This window comes from Sander vitreus, chromosome 4, assembly GCF_031162955.1.
Source record: "Sander vitreus isolate 19-12246 chromosome 4, sanVit1, whole genome shotgun sequence".
Taxonomy (NCBI): Eukaryota; Metazoa; Chordata; class Actinopteri; order Perciformes; family Percidae; genus Sander; species Sander vitreus.
Window position 1 is genome coordinate 31,394,569 of NC_135858.1, and position 27,785 is coordinate 31,422,353.

Genomic DNA, 27,785 nt, shown 5'->3' on the forward strand with positions numbered 1-27,785 from the left:
AATATTCACTTATTTTGAATTTGATGCCTGCAACACTTTCCAAAAAAGTTGGGACAGGGGCATGGGGCATGTTTACTAGCCTGGCTCCGCCCTCCTACGTACTTCCGCTCAATTTTCATTTCGCGTTCACTTTTTTTCGGCTCTGTCTCCGGAAGTGTTTTTCCCCATTTAATTGTTTCATTGCATGGATGATGTATTAAGAGAAGTTTCATTGACGTTTCGAAAATTGCTAATATATATAGAGTTTTAAGTCTGGAACCAAGCCAACCAACTACGGCATGAATAGTGAGCATAACACATTTGATTCGGCGCAAAAAAAAACACTACAAAGCCCTAAATCCCTTGCAATGGTACGTTGAGAATTGTTGTTCTTAAACTGTTGGACTATTTACTCACGCAGTTGTTCACAAAGTGATGAACCTCGTCCCATCCTCGCTTGTGAACAACTTGGGGATTCTCCTTTAATACCCAATTATGACAATTAACCACCTGTGGAATGTTCAAAACAGTTTTGTTTTTTTTAGCATTGAACATTTAATATCTTGTCTTTGTAGTGTATTCAATTGGATATAGGTTGAAAAGGATTTGCTAATCATTGTATACCGTTTTTATTTACGTTTTACACAACGTCCCAACTTCATTGGAATTGGGGTTTGTATTAAAAGGATTGACTGCTGTGGAGAATAGACTGTCGCATTTTGGGAATATAGCATAAGAAACTTTCTGCTTGTATTCAGATTTGTTTCTGCCTGACCTGACTTGACTTCATAGAACATATATGTTCTATGAAGTCAAGTCCATATATATGGAATTTAAACATGTGATGACACAAATAATTTTAGGCATAAACGAAGCTTCTACATAGTAGCCTACATACATAAATATCGACTCCATCTCACGTGCAAAGGCGGCATTCAGCAAACCAGCCACATGAAAAAGGAGTTTACTCTGCTCCCTTGTGGGAATATTATTTATTGCACCGTGAATTAAATTATGGCGGTCTAATTGAACCAACACTCAATAAAGCAAGGGATAGAAGTAGTGAAACTCTTGCATTCAACATCTCACTTTTGTGAACGTATGCAAAATATGCCTAAAGTATTAAAGTTTTTTTTTTATTTCGTTGTTGGTCGACGTGATCTAAAAAGCACATTTATTTCCCTCTGACTTGTGTGAAAAGTGGGACCCAAGCAATATGACCCGCCTTACTCTGCCTCTGATTGGCTTACCCAAGAGCCATATAGACGGCTACGAGTACTAGCCAATTAGAGGCAGAGTAGGGCGGGTCATGTCATGCGTTCACACAGCATGGCAGTCCTCGAATTAACAAGCTTTCTATTCGACGCGAACGCAGCATAGTAGGTGGCCCACCCTCCTAATTTTTCCCTGCTGCCGCCATTTTGCTGTGGTCTAAATAGCACGTCTGCGGCAGTCAACGAACCGGGTCGGGGTCTTTCCAACATTACACAAGTTTCTAAATCTTTTTTTTTTTAATCTAAAACTGGTAATTAACATCGCATACTTTGTCTACATAATATCCTTGGTTGTTGCATTGTAGTGTTCAAATATGAAAGCGAATACCACGGCAATTGCAAAACTAAACAGCCGTCTTAACAACAAATAGCTAACGTAACACTAACGATAAGGTCGCGAGATATTGGTGGTAGGCCTCTTCTATGTAGCATGAGCTAAAAATAATTCTAGACTAACGTTAGACCAGCACAATATGTCTAATATGGCTAACAATTAGTCAGGCTACCCACAAATCAAAAGTCACGCTATTGTTTATTTCATATTTTATAAGTCTAGCTAATATTTGACGATCTTTCCATCACTGCTGGGAATCGCTCGTAGTTTTTTCCAGCTAACTTTGGGCTACTTTTATTATTCAACAGTAAGTATCTGATTGTTGTTTTTGTTAACCTGTCTTTGGTTTTAACGTTTGACCATATATACTTCAAACCAACACTAAAGGTGACCTGTAACTTATGATATTTGCCGATACTGGTTAACGTTAGCTAGCTGTCTCAGATATTTTAGCCCGTAACTGATTAACGACTTCTGTGGTTGTGGCTCCAGGGGAAGTATTTGTTTTACTTGCAATGCTAGTGAGTAACTTTGTGAATCCTTATTTTTATCCCAGTGTAAGTGATATTTTGCCTCTGTAGAGTGTATTCTCCTGTTCCTTAAGATGGAAGCCAGAGCTTTTCTTCAGGCTGATTATGAGTGTCGAACTAAGGCCTCCATGTCTTGGGAAAATAAACACCCCAAGTCTGGACTCCCGAAAGTTATTTATTTGGATACTTGAAATGTATAAACATTGGCAGATAATGTAATGTAGTGACACTGAGTTTGTCCACTGAACTGGACCTCTGTTATAACCAAATTCCAGTTTGCTCTGGAGACATTGTTGAGATCATATCTGTATCACTGTACTGTACCTTTTGTGTGGAAATGTCCAACTGTCTCCTTTGTATTTGTGCACACCTGTCTGTCTCTTAATAACACCCTTTTCAGTTCCCTGGGGAGTGTTTTTGATTGATTTGTAGGTTTAAAACCATCATCTTGGCCCATTGTGGGAGTCCCTGGAAATGGATAGCTTGCCCCCATGAGAATACATTGGCAGAAGATGTATTTTTTTTTTCTTCTCTTCAGAAATGGCTAAAAATCTCTAGATCCTGTCCATTTTTTTTTTCTACTGCCATCAAACAAATGTCACCAAATGTGCAAAATTTCACCAAGTCCAAGAAGAAGCTGAGGATTGTTTTCCCACCGACCATCCATCCCCTTTTTGCCACATCAATTTAAGCATTTTTGGATCTATTTTTCTTTCTTTCATTAGTTACGCCAATAATAAAAAAGAATAAAAAATCCCCAAAGGACTCTATTGCATCCACCCTCAGTAATGTTTAGCAGTCTGGCGGAGATGTCTCAGAGTCTCAGAAAAGGGATGTCGTAGGAAGACAAGTGTCTCTGGGCGACCCACCTCCCTTTTCCTCTTATCTCACGGATCAAGTGTTCCTTCAGGACTCCATACCACCGCGGAGACACCCTGCCAGCAGCGCGCTCAAGAGGGAGACCACTTCTCAGCCACCTCAGGTAAAGATGGCATAATGCTAATAATAAAATCAAAATTGGCCTGTTAGAACAGATGGTATGACCTATTAAAGACTCAAACTACGTAAATGGACTGCATTATGTACACAATATGTGTGTGAAGGCTCACTGGCCATCTTAGTTGAAATGTCTTAGAAGCTGGAAGTATTTAAGAAAAATTGGGAGGGGGGGGTCACTGATTGGTCAACAGGTCACAATCAGTTGCATCACCTGTTTCATGTTTTTGTTTACATCTCATTCATACATATTTTATTTTTCTCTCCTCATTTCTCAAACGAACCAGTCTTCAGTAAAGATATTTCTACTCTTTGCACACAGACAGACTAAAAAACAGGACCGTCCCTTAAGAAATACTCAAGTCAAATTATTCCTTAGTCTCCACATATGCAGGCAAGAAGGCTACTTGTCAGAACAGCATATTTGTGAAAAGTTTCCCAATCTGGTGTTGGTTGTGTGAAACCTAAAATGTTTGTGTAGTGATGATGTTGTACTCCATTGCACTTAATTCCGGTATTCCACTATTTTGTAAGAAAAAAAACTGCGCGTAGACTTGTTGGTGCTAATCTTACATGTGCAGACATGTTGGAAAAGTGTTAGTGAACGGATGTAGCGGAGTAGGGTTTTTGTTGCTGATGTGTTGCTGTGCTCTGTCTTGTTGGCCCTGAAGAGAACCAGCTGCTGGGTTTAAAGGTCCTAACTGCATCACCTCCGCCACTCAAGACGCATACCAGCATTACTATGACCAACCATGGAGATGACTGCTACTTCTTCTACTATTCCACCTGCACTAAAGTAAGCACAGTTTGAGCACAAAGCTCCCATGTACACACATACTGTAGTAACCAGTTGGAAAGTGACTGGTGACCAGGAGGAAGAGTAGGGTCTTACTGTGTTTGGTTCATGTTGCAGGGAGACAGCTGCCCATTCAGACACTGTGAGGCGGCTATGGGCAGTGAGATCGTCTGCAATCTCTGGCAGGAGGGACGCTGCTTCCGTGCCGTCTGCAAGTTTCGCCACATGGAGATAACGGTAAGCAACATTTTGATAACATTTTTAAACAAAGCTCAGCTTATATCTCCTTCAAGCTTTGCCCACTCGAGGCTGTGTGTGTCTTGACTGGCCATTAACGAAGGGTAGAAAAAGTCTCCCTGTAAACCTGGGCCAGGAGCTCCACTCCTGCCCCTGGACCTGTTGGGAGGAACACTTAATGTACTGTAAAGGCAATCACATAACACGTCTGTCAGCATGCTACCTTACAATGATCACAGTCCATTAAATACTTTCATTATTATTTACTTACGTCAACATTTGTTAACAATGAAATATCTATACAGTGTTGGTAATGGGGTGTGCATCTCTCCCTTACAAGACGACCCCATATGTATCTAGATACATGGGCTACGATACAATGATACACAGTAGAGCTGTCAATCTTCAACTATAATACCATTTGAATTTCATTTATTTTTTTCAAATATTCAAATAATATTCGAAGCAGCCTGTTTCTTTCAGATTGTCACGTTTCTGAGAATACAGCTATTAGAAGGTAAAAAATGAAGTCGAAGCCAACTCTGACAGCTAACGTAAACTTTGGCTGTCTCTCCATCCCCTCCCCAAAAAATCACAGTCAAATAGTAATTTCAGCATTCGAAAAGTATAGATTTTTTTTTCGGGAATTCGTTCCAACAGCCCTAATACACGGGGTCCATGTAACAGTGTAGTCGTATCTGTGATAATACAACCGGATACAGATTAGTATCGGTCAATCTTTACACTCCTAGTTGGTAGGCTTCATTTGTGATTTAGAGTACAGTAGGCACCTTTTTCCCTTTTTGGTTTAAAAAAAAAAAAAAAATAATAATAATTCTGCAATACATCAAAATCTTTGCCTTACAGATGGGGCTAATTGAAATATTTATCTCTTCCTCCATAATATACTTTCTTTTTTTTTTACCCTCCTTTGATTTCAGTTGTACTGTTGCATGTATACAGGCAGTTTCCTGGGCACAGGTTCATTTGAGATGTGACCATCTCTTCCGTGCATGCTGTTACATGTTGTGTATCTCTTTCATCTGAACAGAAAAACCGAAAGGAGATATCTTGTTATTGGGAGAACCAGGCAGCCGGCTGCCAGAAGCCACACTGCGCCTTCTTCCATGAAAAGCCCCGCTACATCGATGGCATCTTTGTCCCACCTGATAAAGGTGAGTGGACTCTTCTTTAGCACTCAACACTAAGAGTTGAAATGTGGAGAGTTTAAGACCATGTTACAGCCACCTGTGAAAGGCAGTAATGGTAAATGCTGTAATTCTCCCAGGTCTAAGCAGAAAAGAGGAACAGCCCCATGAGGAGCCGTCCCCCCCGCCAGCTGCCCCCCTCCCCACTGCAGCCAATCCCCAGCTCAGAGGCGTCATCAAGACAGAGAACCAGGAGCCAGTACCGAGCCCCACACACCCACCAGTGGTGATCAATCCAGCAGACGATGACGAGGATGAAGATGGTGAGCAGGATTTAAACTCAAAATGACTACATTGTCTCTTCTAATCCTAATTTTAAGCCAATATCTTCCTTGTGATCTTTAGCACTCTCATGTCTTTGTTTTCCAGACCAGTACTCCGAGGAGGGAGAGGATGGAAAGGTTGGCTCTTCTCCTAGAAAACTACCCAAATCAGGTGAGACTGGTCAGAGACTTAACTTTGGAAACATAATTGGTCATAAATTGTACTACACACAACTCCTGAATGCCCTTTATGGAGTGATTGTGTTTTTGTTGTGTCTGGACAGATGACTCCCTGAACTTCGGAGTGAGCACCCTGGAGGAGATCCGGCTGAGGAAGGCCCTGAAGGCCAGTATGAAGAGAGCTGGTTACCCCATCCAGAGTGCCGATACTTCGGCCAATGGAGAGAAAGAAAACATCCAGTCATTCTTTCGACCGCCCCTCTACGGGGAGGGAGATGGTAAAAACCAGGAAATTGTCAGAATATCCTATCCTTCCCCCTGCCAGATTAACTCATTTGGTGTTATATTTTTCGGTCTGATGATATTGTGGAATATCATTTTGAGGGATTGTGTTAATTGATGAATTTGCTCAACATGAATACTGCTAGCATAAACATTGTTCAGTTCATAGGCATATCAGTGCCTGGGGTCTATAAATAAATCCAGAAAACGGACCGTTAGCGTGACTGCTGTTGCTACTGTGCAGCAGCATTGTTTGGACAAAACAGACATAATTGGCACTGATTCATTTCAGGCCTTATGCACTGAAATATTCTACTCGTGGTTGCTTGGAAACAGCATCTTACTTGGCTCTGTCTCCCATCTGATGATAAGATGAAGATATCTGGTCTCGATATTCCCCTCTTAAAAAACTACTATGTTAAATGTTAGTGTTGAATGGCTAAAAAATAATTCAAATGAACTGATAGAATTGTAACCGACGTTCAGTCCTAATGAGAAGTAAAATCGTTATTTTCCCGTTCTCAACCAGCACCTGTTCCCTCTTTCAACCTAGGCCCACTTGTCTGTGAAGAAACTTGGAGACCACGAGGCAGTGTGGCCGAAAGGCTCGGAAGGAAGATGCCCAACACTGGTACATTTCTCTTATCACCTTTATTTATTGCCACCTTATCACCAGATGTAGTGCTAGTGCTAATAATGATGGTCTTAATTGCACGGATTAGAAGCTCATGACTTGTCTTTGCCGTAGATGTGAACATTGTAGAAGGTGTCCCGCTGAAAAGGAGTCTGGCTGGGCGTCTGGGCCGAGTTGTGGATGAGGAAGAGCCAATAATGCCCCCTCAGAAAGGTGAGAATCAGGACACATCAAAAACTAGTTAATTGGTCACCCAACACCACCTCAAAATCATTAAGTAGGGCTACACAATTAAACACAATTTTATCGAAATCACAATATGGACTAGTGCAATATCCAAATTGCAGGGGGCGCGCAATATTTGTGAGACGTCCCGGCCTACAACTTGTATCCTACAGACTAAAGAAAACGGCTTTGTGGGCGCCCGGATAGCTCAGTTGGTAGAGCGGGCGCCCGTATATAGAGGTTCACTCCTCGATGCAGCGGGACAGGGTTCGACTCCGACCTGCGGCCCTTTGCTGCACGTCATTCTCCCTCTCTCTCCCCTTTCATGTCTTCAGCTGTCCTGTCAGAAAATAAAGGCCGAAAATTCCCAAAAAATAATCTTAAAAAAACAACAAAAAAAACACTTTGTTTGGAACAGATCCTTGCAAAAATCACACTATAATAATTTAAAAAACACTTTTTTAATATTGTTCAATGAAAATGAGAATAATGATTAAAAAATGGAGCATTCCCTCCAATATCGTGAATCATATCGCAATATCAGTCAAAATAAACGCAATTAGATATTTTTCTCGTATCTTAAGGTGGGAAGGACGATGGTTACTGTTTTGATGGGGCACATAATTTACAAAGCCTAGAATGAAAAATGTCCTTACCTTTTTCTTTCTTCTACAGCTTTTAAACCTGTTAAGGACAGACTTGGACTGCCTCGCTCTGTTGCACCCGCTGAACCAGGTAAGAAGTCTGACGGATATGAGAGGCTGTCATTGGCTAGTACTTTCTCTGGACAGATATGAATCGCGCACGTTGATTAAAACATTGTTTATCGTTGTCCTGAACCTTCCCAACAGCTGTGGCCAACGTTGAGTCAAAGAGAGCTCCCGAGCAGATTCGCATCAAAACTCTGGAGGAGATCAGACAGGAGAAGGCAGCAAAGTCTCAGAGCCAGAAAGATGAATCTTCAGCCGTGGCTTCAGAAGTCAACGCCACCAAAACTACCAAGGGCGTCAAGCGAGCCATCACCGTCAAAGACAACTCCATTAGGCACATCAAAATGTTCTCGGAGATCCTCGGTGCCAAGAAGAAAAGGCAGGAGGAACCGGAACAGAACCCCAGCCCTAAGAAATCCAAGCACGCGGTGGAGAAAGCTCCAGGCAAGAGCCAGGCAGAGTCTGACCCAGCGGGTCCTGGTCCTGAGGCTACAAACGCGGTGGAGGTTAGAGTAAAGACCCTGGAGGAGATCCGCAGGGAGAAGGCAGCAAAGATTCGGGCTCAGCCGGCCCTGGAGGCCGAAGACAAGAAGAGCTCCGATACTGAGGTGAACGACGTTAAGAAGCCTCGCCTACTGCGCATCAAGAAACTGGCTTCCCAAAGTAAGACAGCCCTTACACTTCTATAGTTTTAAAGCCTTTTTCTCCCAATAAGCCTTTTTGACTGAAGTCTGTGAGGCCAAAATGAACCAAAACAGTACGTACAACTACTACTCCTTACGCAATTTGAGTTGCAAATTTTGACACGCCTCGTCATTACCTACTCATTACGGCATACCCAGCAATAAACCTGCCTAGTGTGAAGTAGATCGGACAAATGGTTCTCGGGAATCGACCGACAGCCGGACCAACGGATACACTCACTCACTCACACACACTCGCACAAACACACACACACACACACACACACACACAGTCCTTCAATCATTAGATGTTGTTGAATTTTTAGTAGGGTTAGACTGATTATCGGCCCTGGCTGATTATGGCGTCGTTTTTTTTTTTTTGCAGATTATGATAACCGATAAAGTTAATGAATTTAAAAGGGCGCTGCTTTGGCTCGGCTACAGCTCTGTCTGTCCCGACCACAACACTATCTGACTCTCTTTTACGGTGGACTATGTTGAAAGTTTCTCATTTATTAAATAATTGCTTAAAGCATTTAAACAAAGTTTTGTGTTGGAGTTTGTAACATTCCAAAATCTTAATTTTTTTTTAAAAGCTTTTCATTTTCACTGTAAGTGCATATCAGTTCCAAAAATCAGTTATCTGTTTCATTAACTACTAATAATTGGTATCGGTATTGGCCTTGAAAAAAACAGTATCGGCCGATTCCCTCATTTTTAACATGGTATTTATGTTGAACTTGGCAGGCAACATCACAACACTGAAGAGTGCTGAAGTGACAGAGAAGCCACTGAAAACTCCTACTGCTGCTCCTGAGGTAAAGTCTGTAAGCTACTGCAGTGTTGGCTGTGGTTGCTCGTTATTCTGTGGACTCTGTGTGACGGTCATTTTCCTGTGTCTTTCTAGCCCAGTGCTGCCACCAGTAACAATGTCAAGGTGAAGACCTTTGAGGAGATCATGCAGGAGAAACGTCTTCGCAAGCAGGAGATGGAGGAGCAGGCCAAAGCCTCGGCTGAAACGGAGCCTTCTCCGAAACCGGCCGATGAAGGAACCCTCAAGAGGAAGGTTCCTGCTAGAGTCAGTCTTGCGTGCCCAGGCTCCTCATCACCTTCCTCCACCCCTCTGGCCCCTGACTCTACCCGTTCCACCCCAAAACGGATCCCCCTTAAATCCAAGGCTGCTTCCCCTCTGAACAGCACTGCTTCTGGTACAAGAGGTGCTGCGGTTCCAGCTGCGAGCTCAGTCCCTGTGCAGCAGCGTTCTTCTCCACTGGAGGCTGAGCCCAAGTCCGACTCCCAGAGCCCCAGCGGCCCAGGAGAGGTCCCAGACAAAAACACAAAGAGTTCCGCCGCACTGTCGGCAGCCAAGCAGGCCAGAGCAGCTCCTCGGGGTCCCGCTGCAGGGGCCCGTACTTCTGATAAAGCATTGAACAATAATCAGAAGAAATCCCCAGAACACACTGCAGACACCAAAGGTATCGCACCTTTCATTTACTTTCTTTATTTTGCAACTGTTTCAGTTTGAGCATTGGAAACCCACCTGAGTCCTGGATAGGCGGGGGAAATCGCTGACCTGTTTCACAATGTACAAGCTGTGCGTTCACACGCACAAGAGTGACCTTGTCTGCAGACACCTGTTTTCTTTACAGATGTCATGTAAACAAAAAACACATTAATTACTTAATTGGGGCGTAGGTTTTAGAGAAGCCTGATGGTTTGGCCATGTATACACATAACGGGGCTTCAAACAAGGAAAGAGCAATGAAGCACTTCCTGTCTTCCACTATTCCACTACATGTATCATTAAAACTTTGCATTCTTTTCAGTGAGGCCCAAGTTGAACGTGAAGCCGTCTGTGGTGAAACCAGCGGTGCAGGTGAAGCCAGGCCAGAAGAGGAGGGGAGCAGAGCGATCAGCTGTTGCTGCTGTTAAACCTCTGAACAGCGTCTCCACAGTGCTGGAGGATCCACAGCAGGAGACGCCATGCAGAGACAGACAGGTTGGTCATGGTCATTCTATATTTCCATATCAGTCTGTCTAGAGCATGCACAAAGACCTTTTCAAATGTCTCTTACATTAATTTGATGTGGCACATTTCATATTTGCTTTTATATTCCCATATATTTCCTCATTTGTGTATATTTGCATTCATCTTTTTATTTACCTTTATTTATATTACTTAATTCTAATACTTTCTGGAAGTTTTTTACACTCCCTCCTATAGTTAATGAAATTGTCATCTCAGTGCTCTAGAGTGCGACCAAATTTGTAAGGGTGCGACTAAGATTTTTCCTAGGTCGCACCCTTGTGCACCTAACGTCCTCGCATCCGCTGCCTCTCCACGAACGAAGCGATGTCGTTTATATCGTTATGGTTTAATGTTGCGTTACATGACCCATTCCTTCTGTAAAGCCGTGCCTGTGTTTGGATCTCTCCTCCAAACACAGGGAGAGAGAGGGGGGGATGACATGCAGGAAAGGGCCGCAGGTCGGAGTCGAACCTCTCTCTCTCTCTCTCTCTATCTATATATATATATATATATATATATATATATATATTTATATATATATATATATATATATATATATATATATATATATATATATATATATATATACACACACACACACACACACACACACACACACACACACACACCAACTGAGCTATCCGGGCGTCCTCTGTCTGTTATTGTTGTTGAAAACAAGTGAAGGAGCTTTCTCAGATAGAGAGAGATATATATATATATCTCCTAGGCTATTTATTTCAGATAACTTTCATTAACATGTGTTGCAGCTGTATCTTTTCAAACTGGTAAAGGAAACCCTGTCTTTGCATTTTATTTTAATCACAATCTGTTTTAATAAGAGCTTGTGAAAAGTGGCTTTGAACTGAACATTTAGCCCACTTTGTAAAAAAAAAAAAAAATACAGAGCTATATATCGTGTATCGCCAGCGTTGCGTTGCAGGCGACGCAAGGAAAAATTTGGGTGCACCTACATTTTGTGCTGGTGCACCTAAATAAAAAAAGTTAGGCGTACCAGTGCAACCAAGGCAAAAAGTTAGTCTGGAGCCCTGCATCTAATCTTAAATTTAAAGAAGAAAATTGCTGATAAAGTATCATAGGGAAACATTCTAGTGCTGTTAATGACCTCTGTTAACTTTTGTTCCATTGTCAGGAGTCCCCGGCCTCCAATGCAGAGGCTCAGCTGAGCTCTGCTGTTCCCCAAAGTCCCAGCACGCTGCTGGACTCCTCCGGCTCCAGCCCACCGGGAGAGGAGCTCCAGACTGTCCCTGTCTTCAAACAGAGCCAAGAAACCAAGCCGACTGTCAACGTTGCTGCTGCCAGAGAGGCCTGCACAGTCCCCCAAAGGTAAAGGTCCACAGAGAGCCTAAAACGTCCACTTAAAGTTTTTTTAACACGAACACTAATTTCTTCGTCGTCAGACTTAACCAAGAAAAAATCTGTGGGCAGGTGTGGGGAGTGATGTATTCATTCTGGCCAAATTAAAGGAACCATTTTAACTTTACACAACAACTTGTTTAACTGTATGCAAGTAAGAAATGTTAATTACAGGATAGCACCGAAACAATGCTGCCCTTGTATTGTTTGACTCTAAAATGGGAACTTAAATATTTCATGTCTCCTCAAGTGAAGGTCAGAAATTCTGATTATGAGCAGAGTCTTTCTTACACAGTCTTTCCTATTTATTTAAAGTGCTCATACTATAATTGTTGTCTTTTTCCCTTTCCTTTATTGGGTTATATATCTTTTTTGTGCATGTTAGGTTTACAAAGTGAAAAAGCCCCCTCCAAAAGGGACTTACCATCTCCAACAGAAAAAACAGTTCACAAACTGCTCCAAACAGCTCTGTTGTAGTCCAGCCTTTACTTCCGTGACAAACGCTCGTCACTTTTTAACACACGTTATAATGCTCGTCTAGCTGCTAGCGTAGCACGCCCTCATGCTCTGCTTCTACTACTGCGCATGTGCGACTCCCAACAAAGATGGAACAGAAGTGAGATATCTCACTCTGTAGCTAAAACGGAGAGCTCAGCACACAGGGTGAAAAGAGGAGCTGCAGCAATGTGCGGTACAACAAAAATATAGTGTTTTTTGAAAATCAAACCATGTAAACCTATTCTGATATAACCTCTAAATACAATTATGAACCTGAAAATGAGCATAATATGAGCACTTTAACACAAATTTCTCAAATACATCAGTGTTTAATGCCGTCATAAGACCACAACAAATTCAGAAGAACTTTGCCAACTTTTCCAGCCAACTTCGCCTCCTATCTGCCCATTATTATTTTCTTATTAGCAAGTGACCCGAGAGTTAAACTCCTCTGTATACGTTTCAGCCCAGTCCTGAAGACTCCCACTCAGCCCAAGTCCCGGAGACTGAGCGTAGCCGCGTCCCGCACCGTCTCCACCTCCAGTGCTGCTGCCTCGTCCTCCTCCGCTGTGGACGACTTTGAGGAGCTGATCAACGAGTTCACCGACGACCATCTGGAGGGAGACGTGGACCCTGGCATGGAAGAGGACGACCTGCTGCAGGAACTGTCAGAGATGATTGACAGCTGAGGGCTCCGTCCAGCACAATTGGCACCCCGCCCCCCCAACAACCATGTCGAGTAAACACCGTCAGCCACTAGCTACCATGGAGCGTTTTAAAGATATTTTCTTAAGAAGGTTCAACTTATTTTAAGCTTTAGATCCATGTTTGTTTTTCTTTACATGTTAGACATCCTTCTCCTTGTTCATTTCCTTCCCATATGATCATCTGCTCACCCCAAGGGTTATTCTGCAGGGTGTACTTTTTCATTTTTATCATGTATGTTCATGATTATTCGGGTCATGAAAAGGGAAAATGTAAAAAGCTTTTGGTGCTGGGAAATCATTTTGTCAGGAATCCTGGAAGATGTTAAATCTTGGGAACGATGAATGAGTCATTTTAGAGGAAAGTTCTATCTGTATACTGTGTATGCAAAGGGAAGAGCAAGCGGAGTATAGAAATAATGAATACTGCTGCACTTCCAGTAGCCTGCCCCCAACTACTTGTGTTTTTGTTTTTACATCTGTGAGTGGACAAAGACTGCTGTTGCCCAGCTAGTTCCCAGATTATAGATCATGACATTTAAATGTATAATTTTTAATTTAACAATGACCCTGTCAACAAAGCTCAGGTCAGAGCCTGAGAGGAAGTTACTATGAAGCTAATCAGCCGTGTTACTGTCAGGATCGTTTTACCCATCAGGTGTATGTAGTTTATAGATTTTCCACTCAGTGCACCTTCTACCAGTGGCTGTTCCTTAGTGTTTTTTATAATGTTTGACCGAAACGTACGTGGTTTTTTTGTTTTTTTTTTGTTTTTTTTTAACCAGTTCTATTATTCAGTGGGCATACTTTGAAACAACTAGTCTGGAATAAACGTGCAAGTGCTCTCTGGGCTTTGTTAATGAACACCTCAGGGACTGTTTTTATGTTCCTGATATGATTGACAAACACTGTATTTGAATTCAACAATGCTGTCTTTAGTTGTCTTTTTCTCTTTGGTGTTAGCATTGGTTTATCAATGTGGTCTGAGAAAAGATCAACTTGTTTTTTGGTCTTAACATGTGTTTGCTCTGTCCTGACCCTTTTCCACAAGCTTGCTATTCAAAGGGACTTGTACATATTACTGTGTAAATAAAAAGTGCTTTTAATGACCAGCTGGATCAATAATTGATGATTTAAAATGGCACTCAGCCAATACTTTGTGCTGGGTTTGGGGATCAACATCAGGTACTGATACATAAAACGAATGTATAACTGGTGACTTTTTATTCAACCTAGCTCAGAGATCTTCAACAGGGGGTCCTCAGAGTTACTGCACCGGGGGGGTGGGATGTGGTGGACCAAATTATAAATTTTTTTAAAATGTCAACATGAACCCAACATATCAAATACAAATCAGTCTATTTTTGGAAAAATAGTCACTAAGGTAGCCATCCACAGATACAGCTAATCAGAAGGATTCACTATGTTTAACATTAAAACACGATTTATAAAATCATGCCAACAATTATTTTAATAGTTTAGTGTTCCATGCATTAAAAACCCTATGTATTTATGCTTTAGGCAGCCAACACGTTATTGTAGTCCAGTTTAAAGGTGCACTATGAGTTTCTGCATGGTTTCAGCGCGATTCATTTTTGTCTCAAATCGTAGGCATCTCTCCTTAATCCGCTAGCTGCCTGCCCCCTGTGAAAAAGTCCAGTCTCGGGAGACAACACGGGTCGTAAACGTCAAACAAACACTAGGGCACAGGCTGTGCACCTAAATACAACAAGCCACTCCAGCCAATCACCGACAAGATGGTTGGGGGAGGGAGTGGGGGTTAGTGATAGTCAGTTAGTCATGACAGTAACGGAAACATGCTCTTTTTTGTTTTAAATTTACTTGGAACGTCAACAGAAGTGACCATGCAGGAACTCATAGTGCACCTTTAATATGCAATTTATACAATACAATACATGTAGTACGGGGTCCCTGCTCCGTCTCTCTCAGTTAAGGGGTCCTTGGCTTAAAAAACGTTGAAGATCCCTGACCTAGCTTTTAACAAACATAACAGTTTGTTCATCCATTTCATTCCACACAATGAGGTAGTAGAAGTACACAACCTAGATGAGATTACAATCCATGATATAAATGTGGTGGACAAAATATAAAAAAAACACCTTTGTATAACGCAATACAATTCAAAAGCACCACAAACTGCAGCCTCCAAAATGACCATGAAGTTGAATCAACACCTTTCTAAAACAATTTAAACAAACTGAACATTAAAACATTCATGAAGGAGAGTTAATTGCAGGGCTAATCTGCACTAGTTTTAAACTAGGTGTACTTAAAGGGTCATTTCGGTATTTTTCAACCTGGACCCTAATTTCCCATGCATTGTCTAAGAGTGACTAATGTGAACAAAAATCTTTGAAGTGGGTCCAGTATTGAGCAAGAGTGCTGCAACCGGCTGCCACTAAACGTGCACAGTGATCATTTAGTGCAAATGTGCACCGTCAATTTAATCCACTAAAAGTGCTGTTTTTGCAACTGACAGGCTCAGATTATTATTCTAAGTGTCTGACAACATTATGGAAAGGATCCCTACAGAGATAGACCTTTTTGTTAAATAGTAAGATCCAAAATCGCTATCCCCAACCTCACCAGACTCCATTTAAATAAACAATACTTTTAGCGTGTAAAGAGCCAGCATATTTTCACATGTAAATGGGTGAATTAAGGGTTGTTCAACCAACTGAACCAAATCAAAGATTGGTGTTCACAAACACATAGGACAAAACAGAGGAAAATAGGGTCCAGGGGTCCGTTTCAGAAAGCAGGTTTAGTAAAAACTCTGAGTTTGTTAACACTGAGATGAGGGAAACTCGGTTCTTTTTCTAACTCCGTTTGGTGTTTCACTATGGGAATCGCCCCGGCGTGACCAACTAAGAAAGCTCCAATGACACCACGTCTGTCCGTGACAGACAGGTCGAACTGTGCTAGGGCCACGCCCCCTCATATAATCACAGTCGACCAGCTCCTTACAAATCATTCTCGCTTTCTTCCCGTGAAGAAACTACTCCCTCAGCGCTTCTGGGCTAGCTTGGTTGGTTATCTGCTTACAGTTCCCAGTTCACAGGACTACGTCGCCGAATGCAGTTCCCGACCCAGTCTGGATTTGCTGAGTAACTACTTCGCAAGAAGTTTTACCTTGTGGCGAACTGTCTTTTTTCTTTGGCTAGTCAATAGTTGTTTATCGGTTGCTTAACTGTGTAACTCCTTTACCCTCTGGCTAACGCGTTACGGCGAGCCTCCTTGGTTTGGTTAGCATTTGGTTGTTAGCCGAACCAGGTACCTGGAGTGAGCTAGCTAACGTGTTACGAAGAGCTAACTCTTACGGTACATGGGTAACATTAGCTCGGGCTAAACCCTGTGTGCTAATCTTGCCGACAGGCTAACGTGTTACGGTGCGCCTGCTAAGGTTGTGTATTTACACCGATTTTCTTCCTTTCCAGCACCATGTTCTCAGCAGCGGCCCCCGCCAAAGGGCCTGGAGCCGAAGGCTGGTGAGGCTGCATCCCACCTGTGCCCCGCATCATGTGGGGCATCCATCTCGGGCAGGGACCCTCACCCGATGTGCATAGCCTGCATGGGCATTAAACACGCTCAGGCAGCGCTGGCTGACTCCCAGTCGTGCACCCACTGCGCGTCAATGCCGGAAAAGATTCTGGAAAGGTGCACATGACCCGTGGCACATGACCCATGTCTGTCGGGAACCACCCCAAAAGCCACAAGCAGTACCCATCAGCCGCGAGCTACTCCTAGCTGGGCAGACATGATGGACGAGGAGTCCCTGGACATGCCTCCACTTTTCAAGGACCTCCTCGAAGTGGAACCAGGCGGCGAGGACGCGGAGGGCGATGCCATCTCTGATATCCTCGACATGGATGGGATGGAGGAGAAGGAGGAGGACTCCACATTCCCCATTCCACAGTCAAGGCCTCCTAGTGCAACCGATGCTGCTCCCCCATCGGACAGCAGCTTGTACGAGGTCTGTAAACGGGCGGCAGCCAAATTGAGGATACAATGGCCAGCAGCCTAGGCCCAAGAGAGAGACCTATATGACGGCAAGAGGCTCCCACCGGCCCAGCCGCCTGCGAAACAGCTTCTGCCGGCAGTGCCTGCCTGTATGAAGGAAATGAGCCGGTACTGGTCCAGCCCATTTAAGAGTAGGCTCCCAACCAAGGGCTGCTCTAAGCTGGACATCCACGGGATGGAGGCACTGGGGCTGACCGAACCCCCAGTGGTGGAGCCTTCAGTGGCTCATCACCTCCACCCAAACCGCCGCTCTCTCAGTCTCCCACAGCATTCCTCTGCCTAACAAAGATGGAACGCCTCACCACCTCTATGTTTCAGAGGATGTACAGATATGCAGCGCAGTCGGTGTGCTCTCTAAATGCAATGACACTGCTGGCTGCGTACCAGGCTGAAATCCTCGAGGAGATGGGCCGTCAGCTGGACTCAGGGGTTCCTAACCCGGTCCTCTGGGACGAAATCTGTGTGGTGAATGACCTGGTGCTGCGCTCCTCACGGGGCGCTGTGCAGGAATGCAGCCGTGTAATGGGGCTCGCGGTCGCAGGTGAGAGGGCCTTGTGGCTGAACCTGTCGGGCCTGAGTGACACACAGAAAGCAGAGGTTATGGACGCAACATACAACCCCATCAAAGGTCTGTTTGGCCCAGCTAAAGAAAAGATGAGAGAGGCCAGCACTCTCAGAAAACAGGAGGGCGAAGCCTTTGACCTCTGCCTACCCAGGAAACACACACCCCGCCCCCAGCAGGGACAGAGAGGTTGCTTTGCCACAACAGCAGCAAAGGCAATGCAAGGGGCTGCAAGGCCACAGAGACAAGCCGCTGGTCAACAGACTAGCCAGCAGTCTCGGTCAGACAATCCCAAGCCGTGGGGAAAGCACTCCTTTGCGGCTGCAAACCCTGGAGAGGGGAAGAAGAAGCGGCCAGCCTAACCCCCCCAGCTTCTCCATCCACCCCTCCTACAAAGAGGAGGAAGGTTGGAGAGGTAGAGCAGAGCCCCGAGGTTTGTGGTTCAGGGGCCCTGGTGTTTCACAGTTCTCCAGGGGGCCCCTCTCAGTTTCTCTCCCTCCTCATCCACGAGGAGAAGAGTCAGGGGCAGAAAGTATTCCAGTGTCACCAAGAACTTTCACCATGTTCACAGTATCACCAAGCACCATGTTCAAAGAGGCAACAAATAAAGCCTGCATTCTCGCAACCAGGCGCAGAGCCAAGGTCGAAATGCTACCCACAAAACAAAATAAAAATAAAACCCAAAATAAAACTGAACCATCCGTTCCCTGCAGGGGGAGCTCACACTCCTCCCAGGGCAGACCGCTCCCTCCGACCCAGGGAGGTGACGTTTACTCCCGCTATTTCCTCATTCCCAAGAAAGGGAGCTCATCACTTCGCCTGATTTTAGATCTCTGTGTGTTAAACAGACACCTACGAAAATACACGTTCAGGATGTTAACACACAAAGTGCTCTGTCATTCAATCCGCCCGGGGGATTGGTTTGTGACGATAGATCTTTCAGATGCATACTTCCACATCGCCATTTATCCTGCACACAGAAAATTTCTAAGGTTTGTGTATCGGGGCAAAGCCTACGAATACCAAGCCATCCCATTCGGGCTGTCGTTAGCACCAAGGGTGTTCACCAGGTGTGTGGAGGCAGCGCTGTCACCGTTAAGGAACAGCGGTATCAGAATATTTTAGTACATAGACGACTATCTGGTCTGCTCCCACTCACGGGAACAGGCAGTCAGGGATTCCACTACGGTGTTAACTCATCTCAGGGATTTGGGGTTCAACATAAACTGGGCGAAGAGCCGAGTAGAACCCACGCAATGTACGGAATATTTGGGTCTCAAAATAAACTCCCTCTCCTACCGCGTCACACTATCGGAGGGGAGATTAGCGTCTCTGGGGCAATGTCTCTTCCTTTTCCGGCTGAGCAAAGCCGTGCCGTTTAGACTATGCCTGCGCCTGCTCTGCCTGATGGCATCAGTAGTGTCTGTGGTACATTTGGGGCTGTTAATGATGAGGGATTTTCAGCGTTGGGTTGCAGAATTACACCTGTGCCAACGCCGTCATCTCAACAGAAGGGTGAAAATAACTCTGGCGTGCGTAGCAGCCCTCCGCTCATGGAGAGACACGGCGGCGCTTGCATCGGGCGTCCTGCTAGGGGCGGTGTCATCCAGAGTAACCATGACAACGGACGCGTGTCTGTCAGGATGGGGAGCGACACTGTTAGGGAGAACTGTGAATGGCACATGGAGCCGAAGGTTAGCCCAGGCTCACATAAATGTCTTGGAGCTTATGGCGGTGTTTTTGGCTCTGAAACATTTTCTGCACTTTCTCCAAGGTCGTCATGTTTTGGTGAAAACAGACAACTCCACAGTGGTTGCGTACATCAACCGCCAGGGCGGCACTCGCTCACTGCAGTTGCACAAGTTGGCTCGCACAGTGCTTTTGTGGAGCAGCAGGAGACTGCTGTCTCTTCGAGCAACACACGTGCCAGGCGTTCTAAACAGGGGTGCAGCTCTTCTGTCACAGCGAAACCCTCTGTACGGGGAGTGGACTCTCCACCCACAGGTGGTAGAACAGATCTGGCAGAGATACGGTCAGGCAGCCGTAGATCTCTTCGCCTCGCAGGAAAACACACAGTGTCCAATGTTCTTCTCTCTGGCAGACGTAAATGCATCGCTGGGTGTGGATGCTCTAGCCCACCCGTGGCCAAACGTGCTACTCTATGCATTTCCCCCCCTCAGTCTGATCTCCCCTACCCTGGAGAGGGTAAGAGGTCAGGGCCTGTCGTTGATCCTGATAGCGCCGCGGTGGGCATCCAAGCATTGGGTAGCAGAGATAATACAGCTCCTGGTGGGAGAGCCATGGCCCATTCGCAGAGACCTTCTCTCCCAAGCGGGCGGGGAGATCTACCACCCTCACCCAGACCGCGTCGCGCTCTGGGCTTGGCCCGTGAGAGTTGGAACCTGAATGCATCAGGCCTGCCAGAACGGGTCATTGATACCATTCAAAGCGCAAGGGCCACGTCCACCCGCTCTCTTTACAGCGAGTGGTGCGAAGTGGTGCGAATGTAGGGATATCATCCCTTACTAGTGTTCTGTGGTGGACCTGCTGTGTTTCCTGCAGTACCTGATGGATAATGGGAAAGCTTTCTCTACAATTAAAGTGTACTTGGCTGCTGTCTCAGCTTGCCACGTAGGTTTCAGGGATAAGCCGGCGGGGCAACATCCCTTCGTTTGTCGCTTCATGAAAGGGGCATGAAGCTCCCAGTTTCCAGGCCCCTGGTTCCTCTGTGGGATTTGTCGGTCGTGTTGGACGCCCTTTCTCATCACCCGTTTGAGCCTATGGAGGCAGTAGGGACAAAGTTTGTCTCTTTTAAAACAGTTTTGCTCTTGGCTTTAACCACTGCAAAGTGAGTAAGCGACTTACAGGCTTGGTCTGTTCAGCCTACCTGTATGCAGTTTGCCCCAGTGCTCTCTAAAGTCTGTTTACGGCCCAACCCAGCGTTTGTGCCTAAGGTGGTGGAGTCGGCCTACAGGTGTCCCTCAGTGGAGCTCTTGGCTTTCCACCCGCCTCCTTTCTCCTCAGGAGAGGAGCAAAGACTTCACATGTTACGCCCTGTCCGGGCTCTGCACATATATGTGAGCCGGACAGCTGAGTTCAGAAAAGCGGATCAGCTTTTCGTGTCCTGGGCTACTCCCCACAAGGGTAAGCCATTGTCCCGCCAGAGATTGTCCCACTGGATTGTGGAGGCCATATCATTGGCCTATGAGTGTAAAGGTTTACAGGCCCCACAGGGTTTGAGAGCTCATTCCACAAGGGGCATGGCCACTTCATGGGCGGTGAAGGAAATTTGTGCGGCTGCAAGCTGGGCTACACCTCACACTTTTGTGAGGTTTTACAGGCTTGATGTTTCTGGACCGTCCTTGGCACAGGCTGTGCTAGAGGTTACGGCGCCGGGGTTAGTGTGACTCTCGGTTCAATGTTATTTGGCTTCGGGAGATTCAGGCAATCCGGGAGTGGTCTATATCTCCCATAGTGAAACACCGAACGGAGTTAGAAAAAGAACTTTAGGTTACTTAACGTAACCCCGGTTCTTTGATAACAGAGTGAGGTGTTTCACCAACACATCCCTCCTTGCAGAGACACGGAAAGAAACCTATCTGGAATGATTTGTAAGGAGCTGGTCGACTGTGATTATATGAGGGGGCGTGGCCCTAGCACAGTTCGACCTGTCACGGACAGACGTGGTGTCATTGGAGCTTCCTTAGTTGGTCACGCCAGGGCGATTCCCATAGTGAAACACCTCACTCTGTTATCAAAGAACCGGGGTTAGGTTAAGTAACCTAAAGTTTTCTGTTTCAGAAAGGGAAGTTAATCAAACCTGAGAGAGAGGGGTAACTCCAGCCCGTTTCAGAAAGAGAGGTAACTTAACCCAGAGTCAGTTACTGTGGTAACTGAATCTGTGAACCTAACCTGGTCGGGAGCAGGTTTTCTTCAATAAACCTAGAGTTTCTCTCAGTCTCCTCCCTCTGACACAGCGCACTTTCATTTCCTCATTCAGTCTGTATCAGGTGCATTTTAGCGCAGTTTGTTATCTGCATGAATAAAAAAACAATGTTGTTTTATTAACCATGTTAAGCAGACTATATGTTTTTTTTCTCAAAACATGGCATTTCCTTTTGTCGACGATCCCGTTGGTGAAGAAACTGTATTACTTCGCAGGGGAACACACGTCGGGAGATGATATTGAGGCCCCGACTATAGATGCATTTTCATTTCTAGATAACTACCTATTTGAGCGGTATCGTTTTTCTTCCCAGTCTATCAGTTATGTAGCCTACATAACCTTATCCGTCCATATATCACTAACGTCACCCATCGTGGACATGCTCTTACATCACAGCAGATTATTTGTGTCGCATTACGTTTTTTTGAAAACTGCAGTTTTCTTTATAACATTGGTGAGTCAGAGCATATTAGTAAATCCACTGTGGGCAATGATGGAGTCACATGGAGAGGTGTGATTGGGAGGAACGGCCTCCCTGATCTAAAGTGAGTGGTTGTTTATTGTTGGACTTCTGTGCTAGTCATGGATTATCTATAGCGAACACCATGTTCGAACATAGGTATGCTCATAAGTGTACTTGGTACCACAGCACCCTAGGTCAAAGGTCAATGATCGATTTTATAATTGTTTCATCTGATCTGAGGCCGTATGTTTTGGACACTTGGGTGAAGAGAGGGGCGGAGCTGTCAACCGATCACCTGGTGATCATCTGGTGGTGAATTGGGTCAGGGGGTGGGGAAAGACTCTGGACAGACCTGGTAAGCCCAAACGGGTAGTGCGGGTAAATTGGGAATGTCTGGAGGAGGCCCCTGTCCGACAGACTTTCGACTCACACCTCCGGCGGAGCTTTTCGTGCATCCCTGTGGAGGCTGGGGGCATTGAACCCAAGTGGACAAGTTTCCATTGCTGAAGATGCGGTGAGGAGCTGTGGTCTTAGGGTCTTAGGTGCCTCAAGGAGCGGTAACCCACGAACACCGTGGTGGACACCGGTGGTCAGGGAAGCCATCTGACTGAAGAAGGAGTCTTTCCGGGATATTTTATCCCAGAGGACTCCGGAGGCAGTTGCAAGGTACCGAAGGGCTGCAGCCTCTGCTGTGAAAGAGGCAAAGCAGCGGGTGTGGGAGAAGTTCGGAGAAGACATGGAGAAGGACTTTCGGTCGGCACCAAGGTGCTTCTGGAAAACTGTTCGCCACCTCAGGAGGGGGAAGCGGCGAACCATCCAAGCTGTGTACAGTAACGATGGGACGCTGTTGACCTCAACTGAGGAGGTAATAGGGCGGTGGAAGGAGCACTTTGAGGAACTCCTAAATCCGACTAATACGCCCTTTATGGTAGAGGCAGAGCTGGAGGATGATGGGGGATTGTCGTCAATTTACCTGGTGGAAGTTGCTGAGGTAGTTAAACAACTCCACAGTGGCAAAGCCCCAGGGATTGATGAGATCCGTCCAGAAATGCTTAAAGCTCTGGGTGTGGAGGGGTTGTGTTGGTTGACACGCCTCTTCAACATTGCGTGGAAGTCTGGGACGGTGCCTAAGGAGTGGCAGACCGTGGTGGTGGTTCCCCTTTTCAAAAAGGGGGACCAGAGGGTGTGTGCCAATTACAGGGGTATCACACTTCTCAGCCTCCCCGGTAAAGTCTACTCCAAGGTGCTGGAAAGGAGGGTTTGGTCGATAGTCAAACCTCAGGTTGAAGAGGAACAATGCGGATTCCGTCCTGGTCGTGGAACAACGGACCAGATCTTTACTCTCGCAAGGATCCTGGAGGGAGCCTGGGAGTATGCCCAACCGGTCTACATGTGTTTTGCGGATCTGGAGAAGGCGTAAGACCGGGTCCCCCGGGAGATACTGTGGGAGGTGCTGCAGGAATATGGGGTGAGGGGGTCCTTTCTCAGGGCCATCCAATCTCTGTACGACCAAAGGGAGAGCCGTGTCTGGGTTCTCGGCAGTAAGTAGGACTCGTTTCAGGTGAGAGTTGGCCTCCGCCAAGACTGCGCTTTGTCACCGGTGGGCTGGGGATCTCATCGCTGCTTTTTGCAGATGATGTGGTCCTGATGGCATCATCGGCCTGTGACCTTCAGCACTCACTGGATCGGTTCGCAGCCGAGTGTGAAGCGGCTGGGATGAGGATCAGCACTTCTAAATCGGAGGCCATGGTTCTCAGCAGGAAACCGTTGGAGTGCCTTCTCCAGGTAGGGAATGATTCCTTACCCCAAGTGAAGGAGTTCAAGTACCTTGGGGTCTTGTTCGCGAGTGAGGGGACAATGGAGCGGGTGTGGTATTACATTTAATTTATCGCACCGTTGTGACGAAAAGAGAGCTAAGCCAGAAGGCAAAGCTCTCAATCTACCGGTCAGTTTTCGTTCCTACCCTCACCTATGGTCATGAAGGCTGGGTCATGACCGAAAGAACAAGATCCAGGGTACAAGTGGCCGAAATGGGTTTCCTCAGGAGGGTGGCTGGCGTATCCCTTAGAGATAGGGTGAGAAGCTCAGTCATCTGTGAGGAGCTCGGAGTAGAGCCGCTGCTCCTTTGCATCGAAAGAAGCCAGTTGAGGTGGTTCGGGCATATGGTAAGGATGCCCCCTGGGCGCCTCTCTAGGGAGGTGTTCCAGGCACGTCCAGCTGGGAGGAGGCCTCAGGGAAGACCCAGGACTAGGTGGAGGGATTTATATCTCCAACCTGGCCTGGGAACGCCTCGGGATCCCCCAGTCGGAGCTGGTTAATGTGGCTCGGGAAAGGGAAGTTTGGGGTCCCCTGCTGGAGCTGCTACCCCTGCGACCCGATACCGGATAAGTGGACGAAGATGGATGGATGGAGTGTATAGCAAAGCGCCGTCAGAAGAGTGTGACTCGCTTTGAAATGTTTTATAAACGTTTTTGTAGTGTTCCCTGGACACAAACCAGTAAGAGCCATTCAAAAGGAGTTCCACAGTATTGCAGGTGAATGATGTTATCCCTTTGAAATAAAATATTATGAATTAAAATTCTGTTAATGATGGGGCTGCAGCCTCAGAATGGGATTAGTAGGCCTAGGACTTTTTCGCCTGCAGGATTGCACTAAATGAAATATATTATAGGTTCAATATCATTTTACCAGTAATATTAATTATACTTATGATTAAATATGATATTAATACACTATATTGGAACTTATGCATTTACTCGAGCAGCAATTTTTTCCCACACAAATTCTCTCTCTTTTGCAGTAGCCGCTGTGTTGCTTTTTTAACGAAATATATGTCCAAACTCGCTGTATGTGCACAGGAGTATTTCCGCCGACCAGTTTGTTTGTGGTTGTTACCATGGTGAATCATAGTATCATGGTATTCATGCTGCCTTTTTATTGTTGTGGTGCACGCGCTTAACTCTGAGTCAACCTACTCCGAGTTGATTGAACCAACTCAAATCAGCTGTCCTGGAACCAAAAACTCAGAGTTTCCCATCTCAGGGTAAATCAACAAAGAGATCAGGGTTAGACTCAGAGTTTGTTAAACCTCCTTCCTGAAACGGGCCCCAGGTTGAGAAAAAAACCCTGGTTAAACTTTAATAAACTGGCAACTGTGTAAAATGTACACTTATTTCTTTCTTTAAGAAAGTTATTAAAAAAACTGACATAACGAAATCTAAAGTAGTGCACAGATTGCTCTGTTTTTATTCAGTATATGACAACATATTTCACCTGTTGGTGAGTTCCTCCTCACTGATGAAAAGCTGAGCCACACATTAAGGCTATCAGTTCTTTTCTACACAGCTCTGAGACATATTGCAGGCAGCCCCTAAAGAAGCAGTCTAACACTGTGGCACACTGTCTTTGGGGGTGACTAGTAGTTAGAATATAAAAAAAACAATTCTGGATAGTATAATAGCGTTGGAGTGTAACTGGCCAAACCAAAATTATATTGTTAGACCTATATTATTTTCCAACACAGTGATTTTTTAACAGGATGTCCCTATTGTTCCATATACAGTACATATGAGGTATTCTGTGTATTGTGCATGCATGCTGCAGTCCCCATTAAGTACAATGCACAACACAGACTACACATGGCAGCCTTGGTAGGCTCAGTCCATAGGGACTGGGCCTACCAAGGCTGCGGAGGGTCGCTGGTTCAAGTCTCTGTATGAACCAAGTACAGAATGTAGACTGTTAGCTGTAGAGGTGCAAGTTCACCTCCTGGGCATTGCTGATGTGCCCTTGAGCAAGGCACCAAACCCTTTAAAAAAGTATCTCTTCTTCTGTTTTAAGATATGCCCAGGCCAAAAAAAAAGATATGCCGAGGCCACAAACAAGCACTCTTATGCTGAAATTATACTACCCGCCCTCCAAGTTTTCTGTCCATCAATGAGTCTGTAGTACCTCAAACACAACTTTAAATCGGTAGATATATATAAATATAGGCTATATAAAGTAAGGTAGGTTTTAAACAAATAAAATAGATTTTGAATACCCCTCACTGAAAGACAGGGCACGATTTGGGAATAATGACCTTCTTTATGTTGTTTCACTTAATATATGTGCTTAAAAATGAAGGCCCGAGCATTTGTAAAAACCAGAAGTATCTCTTATCAATATTTTGATGCCTACGTACAATACATTTGTAAACTTGCAGTCTTTGAATCTGCAGTACTGTGTCCTGTGTCCTGTCCAGCAGGTGGCGTTACACACCACCAGAGTCCCTCTGAACCATAGAAATACAATTTTATTTCTATGCTGACTGACTGACAGCCATAGACAGTATATAGAATGGACCAACAGATCCCGTTACTCTGGACCATAGACTGTTAATATTAATAATATACAGTCTATGCTCTGGACGGAGACCAGTGAAGGATATTAGAAGCACTTTTCCGGTGAACGCTGAGCGTTACTGCGCAACCTCCAACCGTTCTCTTAATACAGCCCATAGACAGTATATAAGAATGGACCAATAGATCCCGTTGCTCTGGACGGAGACCAGTGAAGGCCATTAGAAGCACTTTTCCGGTGATGGCTGAGCGTTACTGCGCAGCCTCCAATTTAGAGAGACGACGTAAATGTGCCGTGAGCAACGTGTCTGAAAGTTGTAAGTCTTCTGGTAGCTGTGCCAAGAGAAATCGCAATCATTCCCAATCTTGCAGAGACGGAGAGCGTAGGTATATGTAAGGAGATAACATGGACACAGGCTAATTATTGCTAACTAAAATGCTAGTTAACATTAGTAATTACACTTAAACAGCTAATGTGAGACGAAACTGCCTGCGCGCTTCTCCTGTACTATACGGTAATTCCTCTACTATGCGACAGTAAGTCGCGTGGTTATGATACAATCGTTAGCCTATTTTTTACAAAAAACGTCTGCTACGGAGCCATAACGTGAGGTACAAGGTAATGGAGCCTTTTATAAATGGTCATGTTTTTTTTTAGAAATAAACAATGGACAAATAGAGTCTTTAAACGCTTTCAGATGTAAAGTTATTCGCTGTCAAAGTGGCGCCAAAATGAATGGCAGTCAATGGAATGCTAACGGGAGGTGATGGCTTATTAGCATCAAAATGGCGCCATAGGAGGTTCGCGGTCCGAGGAGAAGCTTACCCCCTTGATACATCCATGCCTCCAACTAAGGCTGCCCCACCTCGCCTCTTCTATTTTTGATTGTAGCTCAAATTCTCTGTGATTTAATTCACAAGAGTACATTCAAAGGAATTACATTAAATGAAAGAGAAATAAAAATTTCACAGTTGGCCGATGACACAACCCTGTTTCTAAACAAATTAATCCCAAGTAGGAGTTGCACTAAATGTTGTAAACCAATTTTCTGAAAGCTGAGGCTTGAATCTAAATCTTTCAAAATGTGAGCTGTTTTCTCTTAAAAATAAACGTGGTCAAATACGTGGCATAAATATAAATAATTTAGTAATTTATCTTGGAATAAAAATCAGTCATAATCACAAATTGACGACAGAGAGTAACATATCTTTACTACACGACTCTATTAATAAAAAGTTTGATTCTTGGCTTGCAAGAGACTTATCTATGTATGGCAGGGTTCTTCTTTCTAAAGCAGAAGGTCTCTCACGAGCAGCATATTTATTTACTTCAATTGAAATACCTAAGTTACAATGTGCCAATCTAGACAAACTATTATATAACTTTATATGGAGGAAGAAGCCCCATAAAATTAGGAAAAACATCTTGACTAATAAAATTGAGGAGGGGGGTTTATCGGTTATTGACTTCTCACTCTTCAATGAGATATTAAAAAT

General features: G+C 44.9%; 1 protein-coding gene, 1 non-coding gene and 1 pseudogene across 6 annotated transcripts; all 3 read left to right on the top strand.

The window, feature by feature from the left end:
- The first annotated feature begins 1,382 nt into the window (after positions 1 to 1,382).
- On the top strand, positions 1,383 to 14,046 carry zc3h11a (zinc finger CCCH-type containing 11A). 5 transcript variants are annotated; one of them, XM_078249339.1, is made up of 18 exons: positions 1,383 to 1,504; positions 1,855 to 1,894; positions 3,028 to 3,099; positions 3,785 to 3,909; positions 4,027 to 4,146; positions 5,198 to 5,321; positions 5,435 to 5,617; positions 5,724 to 5,789; positions 5,902 to 6,075; positions 6,633 to 6,710; positions 6,828 to 6,926; positions 7,614 to 7,673; positions 7,790 to 8,311; positions 9,079 to 9,149; positions 9,239 to 9,806; positions 10,158 to 10,330; positions 11,511 to 11,704; positions 12,699 to 14,046. In XM_078249339.1, the coding sequence occupies exons 4-18, from the start codon at positions 3,856 to 3,858 to the stop codon at positions 12,919 to 12,921; spliced, it is 2,709 nt and encodes a 902-aa protein (XP_078105465.1). In that variant the 5' UTR covers positions 1,383 to 1,504; positions 1,855 to 1,894; positions 3,028 to 3,099; positions 3,785 to 3,855; the 3' UTR covers positions 12,922 to 14,046. The 5 variants fall into 5 exon arrangements, with proteins under 5 accessions (XP_078105465.1, XP_078105460.1, XP_078105461.1 ...); XM_078249334.1 differs by having other exon boundaries at positions 1,383 to 1,894; positions 2,656 to 3,099; XM_078249335.1 differs by having other exon boundaries at positions 1,855 to 3,099.
- LOC144517473 (small nucleolar RNA SNORA26) lies at positions 4,205 to 4,323 on the top strand. Its single transcript, XR_013501935.1, has one exon. It is a non-coding gene; the product is annotated as a small nucleolar RNA SNORA26 (small nucleolar RNA).
- A 4,878-nt stretch (positions 14,047 to 18,924) lies between the features above and the next one.
- LOC144516119 (uncharacterized) lies at positions 18,925 to 20,946 on the top strand (annotated as a pseudogene).
- The last annotated feature ends 6,839 nt before the right edge of the window (positions 20,947 to 27,785 follow it).

Bases quoted from the DNA above. Each gene is read 5' to 3' on its own strand.
- zc3h11a (XM_078249334.1), top strand. From the start codon at position 3,856: ATGACCAACCATGGAGATGACTGCTACTTCTTCTACTATTCCACCTGC. The intron at 4,147-5,197 runs GTAAGCAACATT...TCATCTGAACAG, and splicing joins TTCGCCACATGGAGATAACG to AAAAACCGAAAGGAGATATC. The intron at 11,705-12,698 runs GTAAAGGTCCAC...TATACGTTTCAG, and splicing joins GCCTGCACAGTCCCCCAAAG to CCCAGTCCTGAAGACTCCCA.